This window comes from Halichoeres trimaculatus, unplaced genomic scaffold, assembly GCF_033239565.1.
Source record: "Halichoeres trimaculatus isolate MK-OKI-2021-1 unplaced genomic scaffold, fHalTri1.1 fHalTri1_scaffold_16, whole genome shotgun sequence".
Lineage (NCBI taxonomy): Eukaryota > Metazoa > Chordata > Actinopteri > Labriformes > Labridae > Halichoeres > Halichoeres trimaculatus.
In genome coordinates, this window is record NW_027437194.1 from 6,771,353 (window position 1) to 6,797,548 (window position 26,196).

General features: G+C 38.6%; 1 protein-coding gene and 1 long non-coding RNA gene across 6 annotated transcripts in view; one reads left to right on the top strand and one right to left on the bottom strand.

The window, feature by feature from the left end:
- Nucleotides 1–26,196, bottom strand: part of LOC141805891 (uncharacterized) — a 147,450-nt gene that overhangs the window by 60,629 nt on the left and 60,625 nt on the right. The gene's annotated exons all lie outside the window — the stretch shown is intronic.
- Nucleotides 1–26,196, top strand: part of lrrtm4l1 (leucine rich repeat transmembrane neuronal 4 like 1) — a 97,591-nt gene that overhangs the window by 26,759 nt on the left and 44,636 nt on the right. For 3 of the 4 annotated variants that reach the window (XR_012599725.1, XM_074690921.1, XM_074690920.1), the window contains exon 2: nucleotides 10,866–12,496. Coding sequence is in view for 2 of the 4 variants with exons in the window: in XM_074690921.1 (XP_074547022.1) it covers nucleotides 10,866–12,496 (1,631 nt within the window). In the remaining 2 variants the exon portion in view is untranslated. Of the gene's footprint in view, nucleotides 1–10,865; nucleotides 12,563–26,196 lie in introns of all 4 variants that reach the window. The other variant, XR_012599726.1, reaches the window with a different exon arrangement.

Consider the following 26,196-nt stretch of genomic DNA (forward strand, 5'->3'; position numbering starts at 1 on the left):
GTGGAAGTAATTTTGGGTTTAGCATCTTGCTCAAGGACACTTTGGTATGTGACTGCAGAAGTTGGGATGGAACCATTGATTTACCAATTGAAAAAGTCCACTTTTTTGGCCTGGTGTATGTGTTCCCGGTCTTTCTGCAGCCAGCCTCTAGTGGACACCTGCTGAACTGCAGAGCTTGTTGCTTCCTAACCACCCTGATGAGTTATCAAAGTGGTCCAATGATCATGTCTTGGGCCTTTTCTGCTTTTATTCCTCACTTTCTCCCTATTAGAATATATATATATTTTTTTCTGTTTTTAGGAGTGTCTATAAACAGAATCATGTCTAAACTGATGACAAAAACATTTACGAGGTTGGAGAAGTTCGTATGTTGTCTCTTCTGACACTGCACCTTACTACTGTGAACAAACTGGTTACACTGTTTTCCTCTAGGCTCATTTCTGGCTTAATATCAACATTTCATTGTTTTCACAAATGGGTATCATCAATAACGGTTATTGCCACAGTGAACTAAATATGCTAAGGTATCATTTTAAGCTTTAAAACCAGAGTGTATCCCCCTCCTTAGTCATTAAGGGTTCAAGCACACAAGATCCCAAATTTAGGTTTAGTGATACAATACAGTGAAAAGTCCCTAAGGGTTTCACAACAGAGGCTTGTAAATGCTCCAGCGGGATTATCATTCAGGGAACTGATGACTGTGCACTGTGCTATGGGTCCTTGGCTTGTTCACAGAGTACCTAGTGATGGAAGTGGCGGTGCATTTATTGCTTGGAGGACTTGGGGGATTTATTTATAGCTCATATTTCCACACAGCCAGTATCTCCAGTCATTCTCAGATACTCACTATAATGAGTATTCTTTTTTTCACTCTCTATTGCTTTTTCTGCTTTTTCCACAAGGGCTTTTTCCGCTTCCTTTTTTTTTTTCTTTTTTTGGAATGCAGCCCAGCACACAAAACCTCCCGTCACCTCTCTACTCCTATATTTCACCCTTATTGAATCTTTAAGTATATATATGAAAAATGTGATGTTTTATTGCCTGCCTGGTTGTTAATTCACAGAAAATAGAAGACATCCGAACTCCCAACAGAGACCAATTTTTAAACTTGAGGTTTTTTTTGTCCATTTATCAGAAATCCTGTTGCTGTGTATTCTGTGGTTTATATGTTCTACCTTAACCCCTGCCACTGGGACAAGAACTTAACATTTCATCTCAGGTACAATCAGAAAAGTCATACTTGCTAGCATAGATTCTGTATGTTTACACCTCTGTCTTCATCCAGCTCTGCCTCTGAGAGCTTTGCGGTGACAAAGCTTCAAAATGAAAAGAGGCATTTGTCACAACTTTCTATGTATCCTTGCTTTTTGGGGCAACTGCCTGCTGATTCATAATAAGCAACAATCAGCTCACAACAAGGAAGGAATCACGCTTCAGAAATACTACAATGATCAAATTATTGAAAAGCCATCATGAAACAATAAACACTGATATCTGATTAACTGAAGATTGCAAAGTGGCTCTTGAAAAGAGAAGAAAATCAATTTATTCTATCACTGCAAGATGTTTTGGTTGAGTGTAGTCCATAAATCAAATTGACAGAATTTCAGGACAAAATGCTCAATACAAAGTAAATAAATGTAAAAATGTTCCCATTTAATGCTTGAACTTTAATACAAAGACTTGTGTTTATCTTAACCTGAATGAGTGTACCTTTAAGAGCTATAGTCCCTGAGTTTGCAGTGATGTCATCCACTACACCAGGGTATATGTCAGTCCTACGTCACTCATCAATTCAATTCACAGTCATCGTCACAAAGAATACACAGGTGTAAGAACTCTCTGCAGGCTGGAGTGCGTCCTCCATCTTTCCTCTTGCATGAGGAAAAATTGCACAAAAAGCTTTAATTCTCTTTTTTCTTTTTTGTTTGAAGTGCTGCTAATGCATCCAATAACTTCTTCTCACTGCTGTCATCAGGCGTCTTTCTCCTGTTATAGCAACTCAGGTTCTTCCGTGGGGTAAAAGGTGCCATGGCAAGGCTAATTGGAATGCAGGACTATTTAAAATTCAGTATTTCTTAAAGTGTAATTTTTTGCCCTGAGGACTGAATTCAGGTCACAAAGGTCAAGGTAAAAACATAATGGTATGGATTAATCATCCCACGCTTAGTTCCTGTGATTATTACTGCTCATGAGGAGGATGTGTTTTAATTGGACTGCCTTGCCACCTTCTGGCCTGGAGTCTCACCACACTGTCGTAAAGATGTGACTTTTAACCAGGAGTGTTTATGTTTTGGAACTAATTTTCTTTGTTCAAGATAACTTTTTACTAGATCAAACGTGACGAGGTAAGGTATTTATAAGTACAGTTATAAAGTGCCGTTGTTTGAAACATGAAAACAAGCAAACATTGTAACTCTGCACCATACGTCAGTAGCTGGTTATATGTAGCGCTACTGACAGCCTGATGCTTTGAGACGTCTCGGTCATGTGTAATCTTTGTGAATCCTGGTTATGTCCGGCTAGTGCTAATCTACCAAGCAGAGCTAACGTAAACAACTGAGCCCTTTAAGCCTTTAACTCAGGCAGTATCACTCTCCTGTTTAGCTTTCTTCTGCTCTTCTGTCCTTTTTCTGTCTGACAGTTAGGCTCCATTGTCCACCATCACTACAAAATTAATCACAGAAATCGTTTCCAGCAGAGAAAAAACACAGATCTCTGCTCTTACTTGTAAACTTTGTTAGCCGCCATGGTGTTGTCAAAGAGACTGAGACGTACCATGAATAAATCAAGGATTCAAGGTTTTTTTATTTGCAATTTTAGACCCACAGTCCAGACACACTGGAAATCTTGTGCTGGGCTCTCTCAGAGTCAAAGATAAAAGATATAAAGATATGCATAAAAGATTTAAATTGTGAATTTAAAAAGTTTTAAAATAGAGAATATAAACACTTTAAATAAAGAATATGGAAAAATTTCAATACAAATATACAAAAAACACTGTACACAGAGTAGAAAGAGGATATACAGAGTATTGCACCTATGGGAGGGAAATGTACTCCACAATCTAGTCCTGCTTAACATGATTGTTAAGCTATGAAGTAGCATTCCAAAGTAACTTTTATTAGTGCTGATAATCTCATTTTAAAGTGTAGATTAGGATCGGGCATATATCTAGAGGAGAGACTTTTTTAAGATCATTTAGGAACTCCTCACAGCTCCTTTTACTTAGCGATGCAGTTTTCTGTATCGCTGGACAGGATCAGGGATCTATGTCTGGTAACTGTCATTATTTTATGGTTCTCAAGACCACTTAAGATGAAACCCACAATCTGCCACAGTGTCAACAGGCAGAGATAAACAACTCTTTCCCATTTATTGATTCATTGATTTAATATGGTGTGTGGGATCACATTGCATTCAGCATCACTTAAGCCGTTAGGGTTTTCACCAATGAGAGCAAAGTATTTAATACAGGTAGGCGAGATGAGATGAGATGGTTGATTTTATGCCCAGCATGATTTTTATTTTTTATTTTTGAGTTTTAACAAACTTATTGGAAGCATGCTGCCAACATTAATTTATGCATCCTGAAAAAAATGCAACAGAAAATGTCAAGTCAAGATGACTCTGAATGATGTAATTTGTGTATTGTTCCACCGCCATCTAACACAGGAAATTTCAGAGGATAGACAAAAGATGTTAAATCTGTTGAAAGTACCAATTTATTTCACCATATTTATTCTTGTTTTTGTCTTTTTTTGTGCTTTAAATAGCCAAAAACAAACCATCTGCGGAGGCAGAGCACGGTGACAAACCTGCAGTATGTGATTAGGGCAGCTGACGTGATACAGTGCATGTTTGCGCCCCACTTTGCCATGAAACTGTCACAGTGCTGTGTGACACTCTGCAAGTAATGGTATAATGATGCATAATAATGTGTTCTGTGAACAACATGCCAGACTATGCAGAAACAGCTGGTTGGCATACACACAAGAAGCCATTAAAATGAATAAAACATGTCTGTCGTGAAGCTTTCCTGTAAATTTAAATAACGTATCAAGACCTGCAACAGACATAACAAAATGGTTAAAGCAACACTTCGTTTACCGTTCATTTGAAGCTAAAAGAGACGTGACAACAATACAGACAGTGGGGGAACGTATAAATTTGCATCAACAATTCATGCACTTTCCCATCTTTGTTATTCCTGGGTCTGTTTTTGTCTGTCTGTCCCTCCATTCTCTTCGGGGAAGCAATTTGTGTTTCTAAAACTTATGTATACTGACTTGCACACTCCACCAGTGCCATGATGACTTCCTGTTTTAGTATTCATGCGATTCACTGGCTGTTTTTTATAAAAAGTTTGTCCAAAGTTAAACAACTGCTTGTGATAAAAATGTGGGTCAATGACTTCACACTTGATCTTTGATTTTGATGAGGGCCAGCTGAAGTATTGGTCCTCAAATTTATGAACATTTTAACCAAAGCAGGCCAGCGATATAGGGAGGGCATTTATCAAGGGCTGTTTTCAGGATTGAGGTTTGTTGTAATGACTTCCATTAGAATAAAGTTTATGTAAAGTTAGGGACAAGTGTTTATGTAAGTTTACAGCAGTGAATGATACAATCAGGAGCCAGGGATGCATTAAATGTAATGGCAGAAATGCTTGAGTGAAACCAAAGTAAACACAGGTCCTTCTGCAGCTTGCATAGAGTCAACATTTATGGCCATAATAAATTTACAGACGTTAATAGTATTTCTTAACATAGGTATGTAGATTTCTTAAACAACACTGGGAACAATTTGAAAATAAATTCTGTTGAGTTAGATTTTTATGCTGATTAAAACTAAAATGCCATGCTGATTCTAAAATTGCGGTCAGTTTTTTTCTGGCACGTCAAGTTTTTTTCTCCACAGCTTCCCTCCAGATGAGCAAAATTCTACTGATTAGCTGTAGTAAGACCTGCCAACTGGTTACAATTGGACTCATCTACAGCTACTTGGCAGCTTGTGTGTGCAGCTCCCAATAGGTCAGTACTATCAATATCTGCTAACAGAAAGCTAGCACCGTAGGAGTTAAGAGGATTTGCGCTGGCTTTTCTCTGAACCTTGTAACCATGGACAAACTGTTGTAAGTTGTATTTCATTTCATTCTGTTCTTTTTTTTTACGTTTTCAAAGCTTGTAACTTTTCCATCTTATTTTTTTAATTTATACATGTGTCCTTTGTTCCAGACCATCCCTGCTTCTGTAGTCTCTCCAGTAGCCATATCCTTTGTAAAAACATAATAGTGTTAAATAAACATTGCAGTCATTGCAGGGATCCTATAGTTCAAAAACTTGACATGATAGAGAAAAATCTGAGATCAGTTTTGGATTCCACACCCAAAAAATAGTTAAACAGCCATAAGATCTAACTTAACAAAAATTGTATTCCCCAGTGTAATTTTTCTTAATTTTTTTTTTTTTGCAGATAGATGGATAGCTGCCATGATAGATAAATTTACTATATTGAGTCAAAACTGAGAAAATATGGTATAGAGCAAACAAAATCCGTACCAGAAAAAAAAAAGTGTCCTGTTAATAACTTTTAACACCAGGAAAAAAATAAAGAAATAAATTGTGAATTAAAAAAAAAAAAAAAACACCTGGATAAGCGGCAGAAAATGGATGGATGAAAAAAAAAAGGAAAAAAAAAAAGAAAAAAAAAACTTAGCTCTAAAAAATATTTTTATTCTTAATTGGTATTAAAAAGTTTTGTTTTCATAGTGTTGAGAGCAACAATATGGCCAACACAGCCCTCCACACAAACAGATTCCAGTCACCAATCAGGACTTCAACTCCTGCAACATCCCTGATGGTCAAACAGTAACTTTGGAGAAAACAAGGAAAGGTTACACAGATATCTCTATCGTGGTTGCCATTCTGTTCAACTCCTTTCCTTGTCACGTTGACATTATTCTTTTATTAATGTAACCATTAGTGCAAAAAAGCCATGGGTGCTTTTAATGTGTTTCTGTCTGTCGGCTTGTCTCGTTATTTTACGTGACAATATACAGAGGGTGTGCACAGCTGGATGGAACAGCTGTGGAGAGACAGGGATGTAGGGTGGGGGAAATCATGCAGTAAATGATCAAGGTCAGGGGTTGAACCCACTGCTACTGCGACTATGACTATAGCCTCTGTCCATGGTGTGAGCATAAGACTCCTCTAAATATGTGTTTTAATGATTTTGAATGTGGAAAGTTACACTGGTCTTGGTATACCTCGCACTACAGGAGAATCACAACTTCACGATGTAGCACTATAAGCAATATGTTAAGACCCTTGGAGAGTGAATACCAGTGGCAAACTGCACTATCCATGAGGGGGATCCTTACTCAGTGAACTCTCCTGAGAATTCACTAATACCAGCACAAACAGAGCAGTTAAAGGAAAATGCTCACCATGCTGAGAGCTGGTGGTGACTGCATTTTAGTTTCCATAAGCATCCTCACTCTTTAGTTCTTCAGCAATTGTGACAGTTTCAACTCTGGGTTATGTAGAGATAACATACCCACACAGACAGTCTGTCAGTGTTACCTTGATTATAGTCTTTGGACCAATCTAGGGCTGTCTGTGGCTCAACCCCCCAGACGTCTTACGAGCTGGCCGTTATTCACTTGCACCAGGCATGATCTCAGCCTTAATAAGGAGCCTGGTTATGGATTCAATACATGTATTTGCTTGAAGACTTACTCTGTTATTAAAACCTAGTATGTCTTATTTTGGAACTTACTGCTTACTTTATCGCTCATTTCACTGTGTTTCTATCACGTATTTTATTTTTATGACCTTTTGACATCTTATTTTCCAACTGCTGGGATACAAAATTCTCCCCTGGGATTAAATATTTCTGATTCTGAATAAACAGTAAATAGTCTCCATGGAGCAGTAGAGATGGTGTTATCCAGTGCAGTGTAAGTGTTGTAAATGTAAACTGAGTTTCTTTCTTTCTTCTCTCTTTCTTTCTTTCTTTCTTGCTTTCTTTCTTTCTTTCTTTCTTTCTTTCTTTCTTTCTTTCTTTCTTTCTTTCTTTCTTTCTTTCTTTCTTTCTTTCTTTCTTTCAATTTAAAAGTACAGCAATCTTAGCTGCAATAGAGAGAACAGGTGTTTAACTCTTTAAAGTCTGATTTAAAAAAATAATGATAAGAAGAAAATGGGGAATTCCAAAGTTTTGGTACTGAGATGTTTGACTCTTTTAACAAAACACACAAGAATATTGGTATCTCATTTTTTTTTTTTACGATTTTTGTTTTGTATCATATCAGATAATATGGGCAGTTAGGCAACTGACATTAAGTTTTTTAATAGATACACATTATTATAATGTAAAAATATTTTTTTGAATTATAATTTAGTTGTTTTTCTTACCACAACTTGAAAATTAGCAGTGTAAAAAAATAAATAAATAAATAAAAAAAACTTAAGCTGCATGTTGTCGAATGATAATTCTCAAGGGGGAAGAATTCATATTTCACATCTTTGTAACATATTTCTAGGGATAAGGTAGAGGAAACTCATGTACCAAAAATGACACATTCGGCATGTCAAAGCACATCATATTGAAAGTGCAAAGAGATTTTTTACAGTGTTACTGTGCTGCCGAGTCATTTTTGCAACATCTTGTTCAATTTCTCTCTTAATTTGTTTTGTAAGTTTCAGACTTGAAGAATTACATCTGTCTCTCACACAGAATACTACACACACATTCATATAACTCTAGCAATTAACCAGAGACTAGCTCTTCCACCACCTGAAATTACTCACACAGTACCTGTGGCAGTATTCATTAATAAGACCATTAGACTTTGAACCTCCATAATGTAAAAAGTCAAAACTAATTAGATTCGTGTTTCGACTATGGCTTTATACATCTCCACAAAGCTGCTTGTCATCTCTGCCTTTGCTTAATTCCTACTCAGAAAATTTGCAGTATCAGCCTGTCCAAACAATTACTATCTCCCCTCCCCTTATGTCTTTGTAGAATAGCTTCTCATTGTTAATAGACAATTCAGATGCTGTTAACAGCAAAGCAGCTGCCATGAAGTGAACATGAAAGCAGGAAGAGGCCTGCAGGGGGGTAAAAGTACATTTGAAAGCAGCGTTGAGATATGAACATCCTCAGCCTGATCATTACTCACCGTGAGAGCAGATGGGAGCCCTGGGTCAAGGATTTGTCCCTTGACATATAGAGCAGCCAGAGTGCATCAGAACAGTGATACATCTTTTAGTGCCAAGGCTCTACACAGCTGGATGAAGAATTTAAAGTCAAACAGGATGATAAGGTGAAAGGACAAAAGGTCAACAAGTGCTTCCATCAGGTGACTGACTTTTGAGTCAGTCAAAGAGTCAGAAAGTCTCAGATTATTAAGAGTGTGGAGCCATGCTGCTTCTTACACTAGCCTGAAGTTCCTAGTGGGTGATTAAACATAGTTTACTATGGTTAGTTCAGTAGCCATCTTTTAGGATTGTCAACAGCAAGCTGCAGTGGTTCAATAGGCAGGTGTAACTCTGAGACATTTCAAAATAAGAGCGTCATCAGCGTAGATGTGTACGTGACCGGTACATAAAAACACTGTTACTAGGGATGCACCAATACTGATTGGTTATCGGTGTATCGGTGCCCCTCAAGGCTTGATCAGTAGTGCTCTTTGCTACTTTTTCTTGTTATTTTGCCTCTGATGCACTTGCTTTGTTTTTTGCTACATTAGCAGTCTGCAGGGTATAAAAGTTTGCATTTGGAAAAAAAACTTGTTTACATTTTGAAGAATTGTTTTGATGGTAAAAATTTGGAATATTTTATAGTTTAAATATATATTAACGTCAGTAATTCCATGAACTCATTTTTTGCCTTTTAGCCAAAACATTACCAGTCTTAAAAGGGGAAGAAGAGAAGGAAGGAAGGAAGAAAAGAAGGAAAAAAGGGGATAATTGGAAAGTCCTCAGGAATTATTTATTTATTTATTTATTTATTTATTTATTTATTTATTTATTTATTTATTTATTTATCTTTTGTATTTGCATCTTTTATATTTGCTGCTGTCCTTTTTTGGATATTTTCTTTTCAGTTCTTTTTGGGGTTATTAATTATTCATTGGTTGTTGGGGCTGTGTTGCTTGACTTTTTGTTTTGCTCTGGTTTAAATGTTGTGCAGTAAGAAGGTTAGGCACATATAGACCAAGGAGCTTCAGCCTAAACCTTTTTGGTCAACATGGTTTTCAGTGGTGTCGCTTTGGTTGGTATACTTTTAAATATGATTGAAATAAACCGAACTAAACTAAAGTTATCCCACAGTAGAGCATGCAGGTTATTATCTAACACTGGTATCGGACCAGTACCAGCATTGGTCAATACCAAAGTCCAGGTACTGTGATTGGTATTGGAACCAAAAAAGTTGGATCGGTGCATCCCTATATGTAAACAATAATAGATGAAAGCTGAGAAACATGACCTTGAAAGTTCAAAGGAGAAGAAATGTTAACTGTAAGACCAGGGTGTTTGAATTTTGATATTTGTTGCATTTTGGTCCGACTGCACTGCCATTGCCTTAGTTTGCTACTGTAATAAACACACTTTAATTGATTTTTTTTCCATCAATAAATATCCATCATTGCCTTTGCCAAGGAGGATATGTTTTTGGCAGAGTTTGTAAGTTTGTCTACGAAAAACACAAGTCAACATAACATAACTCAAAGACATGTTCAAAATAGGATAAGGACCAATTTTGGAGGTGATCTGGATCACTGTCTGGTTTCAGGCCTTTTTTTAAGTATTCTTTATGATTGTGAGATAGGGCCGTTTTCACCATATGTGTATATAACTCAACGATAAATGGTCAGATTGCTTTGCAAAAGAATTCAAGACTAGGTCACCATAATTTCTGATATATGTAAAAGTATGATCCAGATTATGCCAATATTCTGGATACTAAGTTCTGGAATATGAAATATGTACTGGGTCATCATCATTTCCAACACTGTCAGGAAAAAAAATAACGTACAAACCTGCAACTAACACCAAATTGTAGCAGACAGGCTGCTCAGGTTCACACACCTTTTTCTCTTCACTTTAACAACCTGTTAATCAACTTTGCTGCTTCCTGATTCATGAGCAATCAAATTCACAAGTGCAATGAGAAAGGAGAAACATTTGCACAATCGAAATCCCCGTTTTATGGCTGACCACTGTAGCTGTGCTAACATTTATTTTGCTGTCTACTTTATATTACATTAATTGGCCAACAATTTGATGCTTAAGTGCTTTACGGGCAGACATCAACGTTATGGTTTTATCAGTGACCCTGTTAAGTGGTGACTCTCAGCTTGCAAGACTGATGATGTTACTTTCATCATCAGAGCCATAAGCCTCAGTCGAGTAGCAGGAGTTATATTGCAGTAATTCCTTTCAAAGAAATATACAAATGGCAAATTTCCCTGTCATTATTCCCAAACAATATTAAAGATTGGGTTTTAAGGTCTTAATAATTTAGGTACTGAGCCATAAATTAACAATACTTTTTTATTGCTTTTGTAAATTTGAAAGTTGACGTTCAACTCGGACAGAGCTGAACTTGGTGGATGGGCTCTCATTTTGATTTTTTACTTTGAGTATGGTTTAATCTTTTTGAAGATTTCCACTACTCATTGGCTTTGTGACTGCTTATCAAGGGAGAGGTGAAGTGACCCCAGTTTGTCTGACTAGCAAGACCTAAATGACCCAGTGACCTAGAACTCAGTAGAACAACGGCATCTTAACATGTGAAAACTTGACTTGATCTTTATGAAATCAACTCATTTTTCTCTCTGTCTTTTTCCCCCTCAGGTCCATTGTTGTCTGATGGCCGACTGACACGCCTCCTCTTTCCTCTCCTCCTCCTCCTGCGGGCTCCCCTGTTGTTCAGCTTTGTTGAACGCACGTGCCCGAATAGCTGCAGATGTGAAGGGAAAACTGTCCATTGTGATTCAGCTGGTTTCGTAGATGTCCCTGAAAATGTCACAATAGGCTGCCAAGGCCTCTCCCTGCGCTACAATGAGTTGCACACCCTGTTGCCATACCAGTTTGCCCACCTTGGCCAACTTCTTTGGATATACTTGGATCACAATCAGGTCTCGACTGTTGACAGTAGAGCTTTCCAGGGGGTACGCAGGCTCAAAGAGCTAATACTGAGCTCCAACAGGATCAAAACCCTGCATAATTCCACGTTTCATGGAATTCCCAATCTTCGCAGTCTGGACTTGTCCTACAATAAACTGGAAAACCTGCAGCCTGGTCAATTCCATGGCTTAAGAAAATTACAAAATCTTCATCTACGCTCTAATGGTCTCTCCAACATCCCAATTCGAGCATTTCTGGAGTGCAGAAGTTTGGAGTTTTTGGATTTGGGCTACAATCGAATAAAGGCTCTAACCCGCACTACGTTTTTGGGGCTACAGAAGCTGATGGAGCTGCATCTGGAACACAACCAATTCTCACGGATCAACTTTTTTCTTTTCCCACGTTTAGCGAATCTGAGATCACTTTATCTGCAGTGGAACCGAATCAGGGTGGTCAACCAGGGCCTTCCATGGACATGGTACACACTGCAAAAACTTGATCTGTCTGGCAATGAAATACAGACTCTGGATCCTGCTGTGTTTCATTGCTTGCCGAACCTTCAAGTTCTCAATCTGGAATCTAACAAGTTGTCCAATGTGTCTCAGGAGGCGGTGTCAGCATGGATCTCGCTGACTTCCATTAGCCTGGCTGGGAACATGTGGGATTGTGGAACTGGTATATGCCCCTTGGTGGCTTGGTTGAGGCATTTTCGGGGTACTAAGGACACCACTATGATATGCAGCAGCCCAAAGTTTCTCCAGGGAGAAAAAATCATGGAAGCCACAAGGGACCATGGCATCTGTGAGGAAACTGATTATGTCCTCACTGAAACCCCATCACCGATGTCAGAGCTCATTTCTGAAGCCACAGCTGAACCAACCTTTCCCCCTACGAGCGGCTCTCCACCTTTCCCACCAACCCATATGTATGGTCCTTTACCGCCATACAGACCTCGGCCTATTCCTCATCCGACCTTTCCAGGTCACTTGAGCAAAGATCCAAGAGACTCAGTTGCTCGCACTAGACCGACTCACATACCACCCCCAGAGATTGAGCACATGACTCTGCACAAAGTGGTGGTGGGCAGTGTTGCCCTCTTCTTCAGCATGTCCCTACTCTTGACAATTATCTATGTGATGTGGCGGCGCTATCCAGGTGCAACCAGGTTGCTGCAGCAGAGGTCCATGGTGGGGCGGAAGCGTCGCAGAAAGAGTCCAGAGCCAGAGCAGAACCTGAGCACCCAGCTTCAAGAGTATTACATGAGCTACAACCCCGCTGCCACACCAGAGGCATTGGAAGTGCTAGGCAATGGCACAGGTTCCTGCACTTGCACAATTTCTGGCTCCAGGGAGTGTGAGGTATGATCCATCGCATCAGCCTAAAAATAAAAACTCAAAATCAAAACACAAAGACTCAACAGAGAGGTAAATCTTTTATCAAATATGCCCCCTGTAAAAAGCCACTGTTGAATCACAGTTGAGCTCCCCCTGACACTTGGTTCATAACATGCTTGACCTCAAATGTTAGATGTCTCCAATTATTCGGAATAATCTACCAAACGAATCAGAGGAATATGTTGTAACCGTAATCTAAAAATGACGAGTCTTCTCTGGACATTTAAACATCTGTTTCACAACACTGTGTTGATCTCTTGCTCTTTATCTAAATTTATTTTTCAAGGAACAAACAACAAAACACAAAAACATTTTTTGCATTGACTCTAAGGAAAAGTGAATAATTGGACCGTATCTAACTATTTTGTAGAAACCTCTCACCTCCTGCATGCCTTCGCTCATGCATGTTTTAAGCTGTGCTTCAAGCATGTGTTTCTCTGGGTGTGTGTTTGTGTGTGTGTCTGGTTTCTCTCTGCTTAAATGCTTTTGGGAAGGTTGAGAATGAGAGAATGCAAATTCCAGCTTGCTATGACTCTAATGAGTTTGAAACATGCAAAATTATTAGTTTGTTTATATTTGCAGTGAAGGTGAACTAAGTGCTTTTGTATCAATTATGCTTTTCCAGTTTTCACTTTCATACTCCAAGAGAGATGTTGCTTGAGGGGGCTTTGCGACAACTAAAAAGAGTTGATGCATTCATTAAAAGGTTAAACATCTCTAATAGTTAATTAAGGTTTTTGATCTCCATGGTCTTGCCCTGTAACTGCCCTTCGATGGGCTGTTTCTCTGAAGCTGAGCACACTCCCCTCGCTGTGTGGGGAGATTTATGATAATCTGCACAGAGGCGAGGCACTACGGTAATCCTGTAGCTTATGATGTGGCTTAAATCTGGATCCTTCTGCTGTGATAAGGTGTATATTTATAAACCAGGGGAAATTATGATCACTAACTTGGAAACTCAGATGCAGGTAGTGCTGATTACTCTCAAGTTGCATGCTTTTGAAAGAAATTGCAACAGACCCTTGTGAGATCCTCTTTGATCACTCGGTTCACTTTAAATTTATACTGAGTTAAAGCGTATAATTTGGGTTTTGTGTGTCTTTTTTAGTTGGTTTTGTTCAGGTAGATTTGTGTAGCTCTCACCTCTGCTTCAAACATCTATTAATAAGGGAATTGACGGCATGTCAAACTAGGATTAACCCAAACTGCTGAAATTGGGACCGATTTAGAATAGAATACAAAAGAAAAAACTTTATCCCTGAGGGGAAAGTCAGGAGAAGTCACAGCAGCAATCAAGAAAACAAAAGTAGGAAAGTGTATAGGAAATGCAAAATGGTTCATAAGAAAATAGATGATGATAGCTTGTCCATCATTGTCCAGTTCAGCAAGCCACTACCTCCACAGGGTCCAGTGTTATCTCTGTTAGCCATGTCTGTGAATAGCATGATGCTACTCAGGTATTCCCTCTGTTGCTGGGTTAGCACAGCTAGCTTTTCCATCTCATTGGAGATAGATCTCACCTTCCCAATATCGATGGATAGAAGGGCAGGTCGATGTAGTTACTTCTTAGCTCACACCTGAGCACCAGCACATCATCCTCACCTCCTTTTTCTCATTTGTGGGAAAACATCTGGCCTTGCACCAGTTAGCATTGACGTGCTACAGGCTGATTTCACATGTAAACAATGCAGCTATGGTTACATGTAGGATCTCCAGACAAACACAGGAGAAAAATTAGTAGAAATATCACTGAAGACAAAACCAGTTTGGTGTTTATGAATAAAAAATGAGCAGCATAAAGTAATGACCCAACCCAAATTCAAAGATGGTGAAAAAGAGACCAAAAAAATTACAAGAAACAAAGACAAGAGAGCTGCTGCAACAGGCAGCCACAACAGGGTTGGCCCCATATTGACCATACATCAAAATGCAATATTTTGAATTCTAAATGTGATGTGTACTGTAAGTGCGTAGTGCAAAATAATTGTAAATTATTGCTTTTAAGATGAGGTCATTCAAAAAACATTTAAATTGCATCAGTATTTATCATAAAGAGAGGATTTTGTGAATGTGCACTGAAAACCCCAGGCTGAAAAATGAAGTGATGGATTATCTTCCATAATCCCTGTTCACTATGCAAAACTTATCATTACTTCTTTATAATTTATTGATTGAAATGATGAAAAACGAAGCTTTACAGGTGAGTCAGGGTTAATTATTTACATCATGACCTTCAGCAGTGAGAGCTTTTTGAAACAAGATGTTGTTGATTATGATAACATGTCATCTATATACAGTTTCGAAAGGTGACGGTGGTTAACAGCATCAGGAGACCAAATTGATTTTAAGGCTTCTAGGAAATAAATACATGGCTTCTTCTACCACAAGGGCATACTTCCACGCATGAAATTGCAATATCAGGTTGCATTCTTTGTGCATTAAAAATCTATTAAAGCAGCCTCTTATCGAGCAAAACCCGACTGGGCTCAATTTGATTACACGAAGCAATTCAGCCGCTACGGGCCAGCAGCAGTTAAGTGGCCAAACCAGAACTATAACCCTATACAATCTGTTTCTCTCTATAAACCCAGCCATTCTTCCATAGTAAGTGCTCCTTCACTTAACATGGTGCTCATGTTTTCTCAACATGTTACAGAAGACTGTATTTTACAATATGAGCAGCTGCTAAATTTAGCGTGTGCTGTTGAATGCTACTTGAGTTGTCATCGAGAAATTGCTTCAAGCAACACAAAAGAGTAATACCTTCATGTGGTGAGCAAACAACAGGCTTTTAAAACATAGTCAGGGTCATCTGCCCAGTGTAAAGCTAATCTCTAGAGATCAAAATTGTAGTTGCAGAGTTTTCTTTGAAAAACCAAATCGAGTGCTTGTATATTGAGTGAAACAAGTACAAAGTCTCGCTGCAGATTGAGAGCCCTGCTTGAAGACTGAGCAAAGCAATGTGTTCAACTTATTATTTATTTGTGTTTCATGGGCTTTGTTAAGTTTAACTTTGACCTCTGGTATTTTCCTCTTTGCATTCATTTTATTACTCCCATATGGACATTGGTTAGGCATGGGCAAAAAAACCATAAAGATATATATACCCAAATAACTTTTCCTCTTCAGAAATATAAGACATGGTTGATATATTTTCAATAGAATTCATTTGTTCATGTTTTGACAGACGTGTGAGTACCCAATTGTATCTGCGATGAAGAGGAGATGCAAAGGCAGGTGCAAACTGGCACAGTGTTACACACAAATGGCTGTGGTGATAGGGACGTGGCAATAAAAGAAAAGGAAGAAAGTGAATCTTCCATGTGAATATCATCCCAGTTGGACCATCGGAAGTATAAAAAAAATTGAGACATATTGTCTATCCAACAATGCCACTTCTGAGCTTGAATTGTTTTCAACTGAGGTTTTGTGTTATCGCTGGCTGCACTGGTCTCCACTCATGCGTAGTGGACGCTCTTTGGAGAGCGCAGGAGATGAACCTCCCTCTTCATCCACCAGCGGCTCAGTTGAAGGATCACTGCCCAGACACAGCACCAACCAGTTGCTTCATGTGCACAATAACAGCCCAGGTGTCATGGCATAGGCGCACACCACGTTGAACACAGCTCTCACTGCCTATGCAGTAGCCTGTGACCCATACATTTGAGTTTTTCAATTCCATGGCTTCAAACTTCACTTTTCATTTATGGCCACTCTGCTCTCCCAAATCCTCCTTTGAAAAGGGTGGTTTGTACCCATTATCACTTGCGCAGTTCTTGGAAAGTCTTTGTAGATCACCTGCAACATGCCCACTAAAAAAGTAAAGTAGATTTACCTGTTTGATCTGAAGCCTGGCACACATTACAGGATTCTTCAAAACGTCACACATTTAGAGAGCACGCACTTGATGATAACAAAAGACGGCTCGCACAAGATTTCTCTGTTCTGATCTTATAGTGTGTGGTGTGCGCTGATTCTTCAGCAGGGGATCAGCTTCTTCATGCTCAATATTCCAAATATTGCGTAGTAAAACGGGACTTCCGTGTAGACAAACAGGAAAAAGCAATGACTGGTTTTTATCGGCCTCTAGAATTTAGAAGAAGACACAAAAAGTCAGCTTCGGTCAGTCAGCTGAGTCAGGTCGAGTCTTGATTGGCTTTGCTCCGAGACGCGTGACATTACATGCTGTACCTGCTTGGCGTCTCTCAGAGCACCCTACACAGTTCAGGATTTTTTGTCTCGAATATTAAACATGTTCACTATCTATGATCTCTCAATCAGAGGCCTTTCGAGCAGCTCCGGCCAGGAAAAATCACTCTTAAGGAACCCCCCACCACAGGAAAATCACACAGGATGTCATTTGCAAACATCAGACACTCAGGCCTTTGCTGGCTTTGATTGTCAGCCCAATTATCCTGTAGCGTGTCCACGCCTGAAAGTAGTTGTATAGTGTTCTTCAGTACATCTGTCATGTTAAACCTGTGACATAAAAAAAAAAAAAAAAAAAACTCAAAATCAAAAATAACCTTCTGATGTCTTCACAACTTACTCATGAATAATGGGGTATTTAAGCTTGACAAATCATTATTTGATTTATATCACAATACATATTTTGACTGATGTGAAAAAAAATATTGTGATAGGGTTTTTTCTCATATCCCCCAGCTCTAATGTTGGTGGCCTCTCTGAAAACAGTTTAAATAGAACTTAGTATCAGGCATTTGAGTAAGCTGCTTAGTTTAACCTTAAAAAGTTATTTTTTTTAACGTAGTAAAAAAAAAAAACATTAGATGTGTTTTATGACTGTCAAGCATGTATCATCAGTTTGAGATTGCTGTGCTCTGTAAATAAAGTGTGTCAAAGATAAGTTCACATGCTGTTATGCTGGTTTATTTTGGGTCCGCAGACAGGCCCAGAAACCGCTCTGAGACCCTGACTCAGGCAGAGGTGTGTGCAGTCATGCATTCGCCGTGTTAATCATACATCTGGCACCAGTGCTCAGCTTGACTGCAATCTCCTCAAAAACAAAAGCAATGTTCTGATTCTCTCCTCTGACACGGCAGCATTTCTGTAGCAATCATCGTCACCGTGTTGTCTCCCTCTACGTAACCTTAATCCAAATCTCATCACCTCAAACAATCTGTCTTTTTCAATACCACTGGAGGGTGTCAGGAGTGCTCTGTTGATCGAGGGAAGGGGGTTTATACACATTTCCTTATTTCAGCCGTTTAATAATTGACGGGCTGGTGTAAGCCTGGTTTAGCTTGATGAAAGGCGGATCTCACTGGCCGACACAGCTGGCTGTGTCTTTTATTGCGGTTCTGTACGGTGCCAGCGGTCCCTGCGGAAGGCGATGTAGAAGAACAAAAGCCAACTCAACCCACTTACCCTGCTGTGGCTCAGATACAGCAAGGTATTGTCAAGACTGATGCTGAATTGAGTCAAAGCCCACCAGGAGGAGGTTGACAGGCTTTTTCCACATTTGTCCTGGAGATTTTGGGGCTGTAACATCAAAACAAAAAAAAGAGCCTTCATAATCCCAGACAGGTGTTATGATGTATTCTGTTTTATTACAATTTGGCTCAGGTTAGATTTATATTCAGCTATCATAAGCTGCTTTCACACAGGCAAAAAATAACTCTTAGAAGGTCTGGGAGTGGCTCATGTGTAAATACAGACAGCTGAATCCATTCACTCTGACTTTACCCAGACTTGTTGCCAGGCTTCTAGTAAAAGTCAGCATGACAATGCAGTGGCACAATGAGCAAACGCAGCTGGTTATGGAGTGGAACATGCACTGCTGGTGAGTGGGCGATATAATGTTCACATTAAGCTGATTTCATCTGCTTTGAAACTGCTCTCATTATTTGTCCGTTTCCTGTTTTCTACTGTTGTGTTGGTATCATGGAAATCTCATTACACATGATGTAGTGATATTAACCGGAGACTGTTTTCAGCGTGGAACACCCCTCCTCCTACGCACTGAACCACATCAGGAGTTCATGTGTAAAAAACAGGCTTTAGTGGGGTGAATGCAAATGTAAACAAATGGGGAAAACAGTTCATGTCTTCCTTTGAGAGTTTTTGGGAATGTCTCATAGCTGAAATAGCTTTAGCAACAAGACAAAAAAAACACAAAAGTGGGGACAAAGTAGTCCCCGGTTGACTATCAGCCCTTGCAAACAGAGATTGTTTTAATGAGCTAATTAAAAGGGAGCTTACAGTGAGTTTTTTTACGTCTGGTAGGTCTGAAAAGAGACGTTTTACAGTTAAAAATTAGGGCAATTCTCAAACCAGCAGTGTAACGTGTATAATTAACAAGCTGTGACATGTGGGGGTGAGGAAAAGAAAATTGAGTTTCTTGTCATCTTTGATTTTAAATCAATCGAAGCATTTCAAAAGAAGCTGCGTTAATCTTCAAAGAGGGACAGTGTTTGTGCACTTTTTGGATTTGAGGGCTTGATAAGTAGCTTTCCCCTGATGAAAGTGCATTATCACCCAGAGACGAAACATTAGAGAGTGGTTCGCTGAACTCCGGCACTGGCTAACAGGCCAACAAAAGAACACAAAAGGCTCAGATCATGAGACTTCAGCCATCTCTGAATGGGCGAGGAAATAACCCAGTTTCGCTGACTCACGTCTGCTTCAATTTGACAGATTTTCAACCGTATAAAGTTGTGGGTAATGATGCATTTCCCTAGTGGAACCCTTGAAGCAGAGAAAATCTTTTGGCAGAGATTTTTTACTATTTTCCTCTGCTTCAAAAGCAGAATAAGCTCATGTTCCACTTCAGAGTTTTTTTTTAGAAATTGAAGAAAGCCTTTCTATTATATATTATTTACTTTTATGTAATAGATAACCTCGTAGGGATATTAAAATGAGCAAGGAGTAGATTGATAAGGAGGTCAACCAATTTGAAGAAAACAGACACAAAACAACTCTCAAGCACAACATGAGTTTGAACTATGGCAATTTACAGGACTACTTGACTGAAAAAATATTAAGTTAAATTTCCGTTTATTTCAATTACTTTCAAAGTATCTGATATAATTTCATTATGTGGACAAATAATTTTGTTTTAGTTTTATAATGATTCATTTTTGCTTAATGTAAATTTTATCTTCTAGATGATTTGTCACTTTGGTTGTTTAGCGTCCTATTTTATTTTATTTTTATTTATTTATTTATTTATTTTTTAAGGAAAAACAAACAAAAAATATTACCTCAACTATATCTTCTTTAAGACTGAATAATAGCATTCCCTCACCTCAGAACTTTTTTTTTTTTGAGTCTTTTATTCTGAAAGATTCCTCCACATGTTAGTATTCATGACTAGGGATTACTTGCTAATTTATTTAATCATTTATTTATTGATCTATTTATTTATTCATTCTTGTTCGTGTTCAACACTTTGTGTTATACTGTGTTTTATGAAAATGTGTATAAAACCCGACTTATTAGTTATCTGTCAAACCAAAGACTACCCCAATTTGCAGAAGGTCAAAAGCTCGCTTGATCTTGATTTTTAGTATGAATACGGACCATGAAAGCAGAGCCTCACAATCTTTCTGACTTTTGGGGTTTAAAGCAGGAGGTGTCAGAAAAGTTACCACCCCCACAGCGCCGTTCCCCTGCTGGCCAGTAGAGCCTGCGGTTACACTACTTCTGTGTGAGCTAGACTTGAGGCACAGACATGGCCCGCCTACATCATCAGATAAAGCATCTGTTTACGAGTAGCGCAGTCTCATCAGAGTCCGCACGATGGGGAACAACAAGAACACTGTTTCAGTTTTATTGACTTTTTGGTTTATGTTATGTCATTTTGTTTCAACGCAGTCCTCTAACACCCCTGTTACTGTTTCAAATGATTGGAAAGAGTAGCGTAGCAGTGATCATACGTCATGGATTATATGTCAAGTCTGCATGCTTGAGCTCAAAGCAGAGAAGTGGGCTGCGTCTTTTATTTAAGTAGAGGGCATTATGGTTTCCAGTGTTTTTGGATGTAAAGTAACGATGCAGGATGTCCCTACAAAAGTATGCAAGAAAAAAAAAAAAAACCTCTACATGTTGTAAAAATCTGTCTGTAAGCTGCTCAAAAAGGTTCGTTTTAGAGATTTCCAGATTTGCTGTAAGTATCAGGATCATTGCATGAGAACGTCCGAACTGGTTGATTACACATTGGAGGAATGGGCCTCAAACACCAAGGCCTCCAGGACTGGTCAACCAAAGGGCAGTTAGCAACTAAAGCAAAGTCAGTCAGAGGCTGAAATAAGCTTTTTCAAAAACACCAGTGTGAGACAAAGAGACTTTTGAGAGCAACATTTTATATACCTGATGTTGAAGGAAAGAGATTGCTGTTAGGCATGAATTTTCAAATGTACTTTTGCAACAAAGCATAAAAATAGAGAAGCACATAATCATAATTTTTAATATTCTACCACTGATTTCTACTTCATATCCCCCAAGTGTTTCTGTATGGTCAAGTTGAAGCTCCCATTCATTCTTTTATAAACTTATTGAGCATAAAGAAGTGCACTTGTTGAACTCACTATGAAAGTTAGTAGTAAAATAAAGACTTTATAAGAAAGTATCTTACAGAGAATTGGTTCCAAGAGAAGCTGCAGAGAAAAGGAAAAAGGGAATAGTTCTTCAGCGTGACCAATACCAAAGGATTTTATTTCTTGGCATCGACCCTCGTATTGGTATTGACTAATTTCAAGATGGCACTTGAATGAAGTGTTTTGTGTGAAGTTCTATTTGACTCCTGTCACATTCTTAACAGCTAAGTGTTGAGCAAGAAAGACAAGTCATAAGAGAGAGATAATTTATTGTGATCTTTTAAAGACTGAGTGAAAGTGTTTTAGTTGCTTTTTGTTGAAAATTAATTACTAGTGATTTTGGGTTTTCAAGTTCAAGAGTTAAAGAGCTCGTTAAAAGGGAGAAAGCCTTGTTTAACTTACATGTGAAGTTGAGAAATCAGTTATCAAGCTAACATTTCCTGTCTCCTATCCCTTTAAAATTCAGGATGATTGTTCAGAAGCTTCTTTGAGGAAAGGGATCAATCATGAGGAAGGAGATCGTTAAAGATCCTGTGCGAAGGATCTGTTTTAATTGGACTGCCTCGCCACCTTCTGGCCCGCAGTCTCACGTACACTGTCGTAAATTACTTTTAGTGAGGTGTGTTCTCATTTAGGGCTTAAATGGAGATCAGATTGGAAACAAAATTCTTTTTTCAGGTCAACCTTTTACTGTATACAACGGGACAAGATAAGGTATTTATCAGTAAAGTTATGTAGCGCTGTTTGAAACGTGACAACTGGCAAACGTAAGTTTGTACCAGATGTCAGTAGCCGGCCAAAAACTGTAAAAATAAAATGGACATCCGCTTGCTCGGCTCGAAGTGAGGTCTCCACAAAAACTGCTCCCCCTGGTGGCTGGCTGCAGTATAGGTTAAAAAATCTGGCTTTCCAGTCATTCCAGATGGGCTGTGGTCAAACTTTAAAAAATTAATACTCCTCATTGAAATGTTTCTCACGTCCGATTGTTGTGGTGATTTTAAGGTACCATTTGGCTATCTTGTCAATCAAGTCCTTTTTTTCTGAAATGTTTTGTTTTCATTAGTTATACAAGGTGAAAAAAAAGGCTTTACGTAACGTCTAATGATGATTGACAACTGCCGTTCTCATGTATTTTTTTAGGGGATTGTAAAATTGCTGCTAATGGCTGTGCCTGTGATGCCGTATTTTGGCTTCAAAACCGTACAATGATAAATGGTGGAGCAACAGTCTATGTAGCCAGCCATATGTAGTGCTATCGGCAGCCCAGTGCTACGACGTACCTGTAGGCTAACATGACAACAAGCCAACTGGCCGTTTGTACAGTAGTTTGGTAGCTGTCCATATGTAGCACTACTGACAGCCTGGTGCTCTGAGACATTTCTGTAACCTGTAATGTTAGCAAGTCCTGGTTAGCTATGTCTTGCCAGTCATCTACCAAGCAGAGCTAACGTAACCTCACTCTTCATTTTATTGATAGACTCTTAAGTTTGAACAGACCACTGCAGAATAACTGCTGACTGTGGTTCAAAATGAACATTAGCACAAACAGTTTAGCTCCTGTGTTAGCCTTTAGCTCGTGCTCTATCACTCTTCTGTTTAGCTTTCTTCTGCTCTCCTTTTTCTGTCTGACAGTTAGGCTCCTGTGTCAACCATCACTACAAAAAATATGCAATAAAATATTCATTTTCAAGCAGAAAAACACAGATCTAGCTAGGTTGGCGCTGATGATCTCATTTTAAAGTGTGGATTACCATCTGGCATATATTTAGAAGCGAGGCTTTTTCGAGATCACTTAAAAATTCCTCACCGCTCCTTCAAGTTCTTATGATTTCCATTCCTCCTGAACAGTTATAAGTGAGATAAATGGTATGAATTGATTCACAACATCTATTACACTGCAGGGATGGTTAATGCATGGAGATACTGTATCTAAATTTGACATTACAAAACCAGCACTGGCTGTAGATGTCATTGTCTTGTTGCAGAAAAATTGGATTTGTTCTCTCAGTTCACTCCTTCTCTTTAGTCTTTTCTTTAAGCATTCAGTTCCCTCTTGGAAAAAAAAAGTGCCTGAACTACTCCTCTCCCTCACACAGTTTTGAAAAGGAGAGAGATGTCACACATCCAGCCTCAGCACTCACTTTGCATGTCCCCTGGCTGATTTCCCCCCATCCAGTTCCGTTCCACTTGACAGGCGTTCGTCCAAAAAACATTTAGAAGAACACTTTCATTTTCCGCTCCCTCTCCCCTTTACCTCATCAGTCTTACAGAACCGTTTAAAGCTTAAGTGCAGGCACGCGGAGAGAGATCTCAATGAATATACAGTAGGTCTCATTCCAGTTGAGTCTCCCCCTCCACCCGCTACCCTGACTTTCTCCCTTCCAGGCACAGAGAAAAGCAGCTTTTAATGTGTGTATCATGAAATCCTCACTGGTCCTAAATTATTCAATTCATCATTTCTGTGATCAAACTAGATAGAGTTTTAAAAGACTGAATTATTCAGAGGTTTTTATAGTTTATTGAACCCTTTCTCTTCTTGTTCAGTGCAATACCTAAACTCCCAGTGTGTAACGCTCAAGTGTGTGTGTCACAGTGCTGCTGACAGCCAATAAATGAATTGCTATTAATGGCAACATGGGGCTAATGAGGCCAAGACAAAGGTTCCTCCATGCCTGGTTCAAGTGTTTTTCTGGTTGAGGAAAGCAGGAGAAACAATTTTCATCGTTTAAAAACGCACACATGAGAACAGCTACTGGGATGACAGCGACGGCTAAAACCCCCTTGGTTAGAAACTGTGTCCACTTAACCAGTGCAACAACCTCATAACTATCCCAGAGGGGCAATTTCATGCCCTCTTCCCTCGATTGCTGGGTCATCCTCAAAATGACTCCTCCCTGCAGAGGCTGAGCTGGGTGATGATGCACGTACTAAAACGCTGTAAACGTTGCTCTTCACCTCCGGCACTTCTCCCCATCACACATGCGGAGATACAGTCATACCCGACTCAAACCCCAAAGAGCGGTGTATTATTAGCAGCATCTAAAGCTCGGCTCGGCCCTGCAGCTAAGACAAACAGGGATCTCTTGTTTTACTGGATTTCACAACAAAAACACAAAGGACGGATTCTACAGCATGTTTTGGAAAGCGGGTGTGTATAGATGTGTGTTTGTGTCTTCGACTGAAAGGGGAAGAGAAGCTCTGTGGCACCTTATATAAAAGATCCACCCCCTCCATCGCCCTAAATTGAATTTTATAATCTTCTATCTGCCCCCCACCCCCACCCCTCATTTCTCTTGCCACAGGCGTTGGCAGTTGCTGTATACTTCATCTGCAGATAACAGTAGCATCAACCCACCCACCTTCACTTGTTCTGTCAAAAAACACACAAACATCTTATTCTGCTACAGTCTTAATAACTGCAGCGCTGGCAGGAATGCACTCAAAAGTGGAGATATTGAAGGGAAACTATCTGTACCATGAATATTGCAACACAGCATGGTGAAAGTAATTAAAACGAACAACACACCTGCCTACACACTCTCGCAAAGTCACTTAAAAAGCATCATTACAACTCAGAAAACAAGGAAAGTACATTATGGACTCCAAACACTTACATCTGTTTCAGTTGATGGACAGAAAAGTGACATTTTGCCAACTTCAACAGATTTCTTGCAGGAAATCAGGCAAGTGTGTACTTTTGCTGTATTTTTAGGTGCCTGTGTTTCTGGACACCGTAATACAAAAAAAAAAAAGGGCTCTGAACTTCAAGACAAGCAAACAAGCTGGATACAAAACTGTCTGCCCTTAGGAACTGACCTGGGTAGAGCAAGATGTGGAGTGACAGGCCACAAAGGTCTCTGTCCTGGCTTGAACGGAAGACACTGCTGTTACATGACCAACCCTCCCACTAATTTGACCACTATGACTTTACTAGTATGTTTTTGTCTCTAGCAGAAAAAAAAAGTTTAGGGTTATGTTTTTTTCCTGACTATTTTTTCCCTGATTCATGTCATGTCTCAGCAGTTTCTCTGGAGACAATAATATGGATTTAAGGATATTTGGACTGAAAAAAAACAAAAGAAGAAAAATGATTATTTCACCACTGACTCCAAACAGTCTCTAGAGGAATGGTAAAATGCTCATTTTCAGGCACTGCATTGTCCCACTAATACCTCTGGAGCAGCTTTACATATTTAAAAGTTAACAACATCCAATATAATAAAATGAAGAATTTTTATGTTTTGACAGGGGGTATTGATGATTAAAGACACTGACTGAATAAAATCATTATATATATATATATATATATATATATATATATATATATATATATATATATATATATATATATATATATATATATATATATATATATATATATATATATATATATAAACTAAATATGCACCACATCTTGCTATGAAGCCTGTCATCACTCTACTTCACCTCCTACAACATCAAAAGCCCACCAAGAGTCCTTACACCTGTGGCTAACCTCAAGTTTTACAGCCCTGGAAATATAACTAAATCTACAAAAAGAGAAATCTGAAAAAAACAACAACACAGTATTTGATTCTCTGTGGATGGATTTATTTGACAGCCCTAAGCTGGCTTTATATACATGCTTGATATTTGGCAAGACATAAGCAAACAACCAATAATGATGAGTGATATTGTCAATATATGTTTAAAAATCAAATACTCATTCAAAATTGAGCAGTTGTTTTGGAATTTAAAAAACTCCACTTGTTTTTGAAATTTTGCAAATTTTTGAAATTTCTTTTTTTTTTAATTAGTGCATTTAAAAAAATTGCAAATTTTTGAATTTTCTTTTTTTGTAACTACTGTGTGTTTTGTGAAATTTTATTTTCATAACACTTCACAATTTTTGAAATTTCAAATGTTTTTCTATTTTTTCAAAATTTTATTTTTTTAACTTTTTGCGATTTTTTATGTTCTTTGAAACTTTTGCAATTTTTACAATTTCAATTTTATTTTAATTTTTGCAAATATAGTAATATAAAAAAACTAAGAAATTAAATGTACAATTTCAAAAATATTAAAAACTTTTGCTTTAAGTATTGTGAAGATAAAGTAGATATTGTG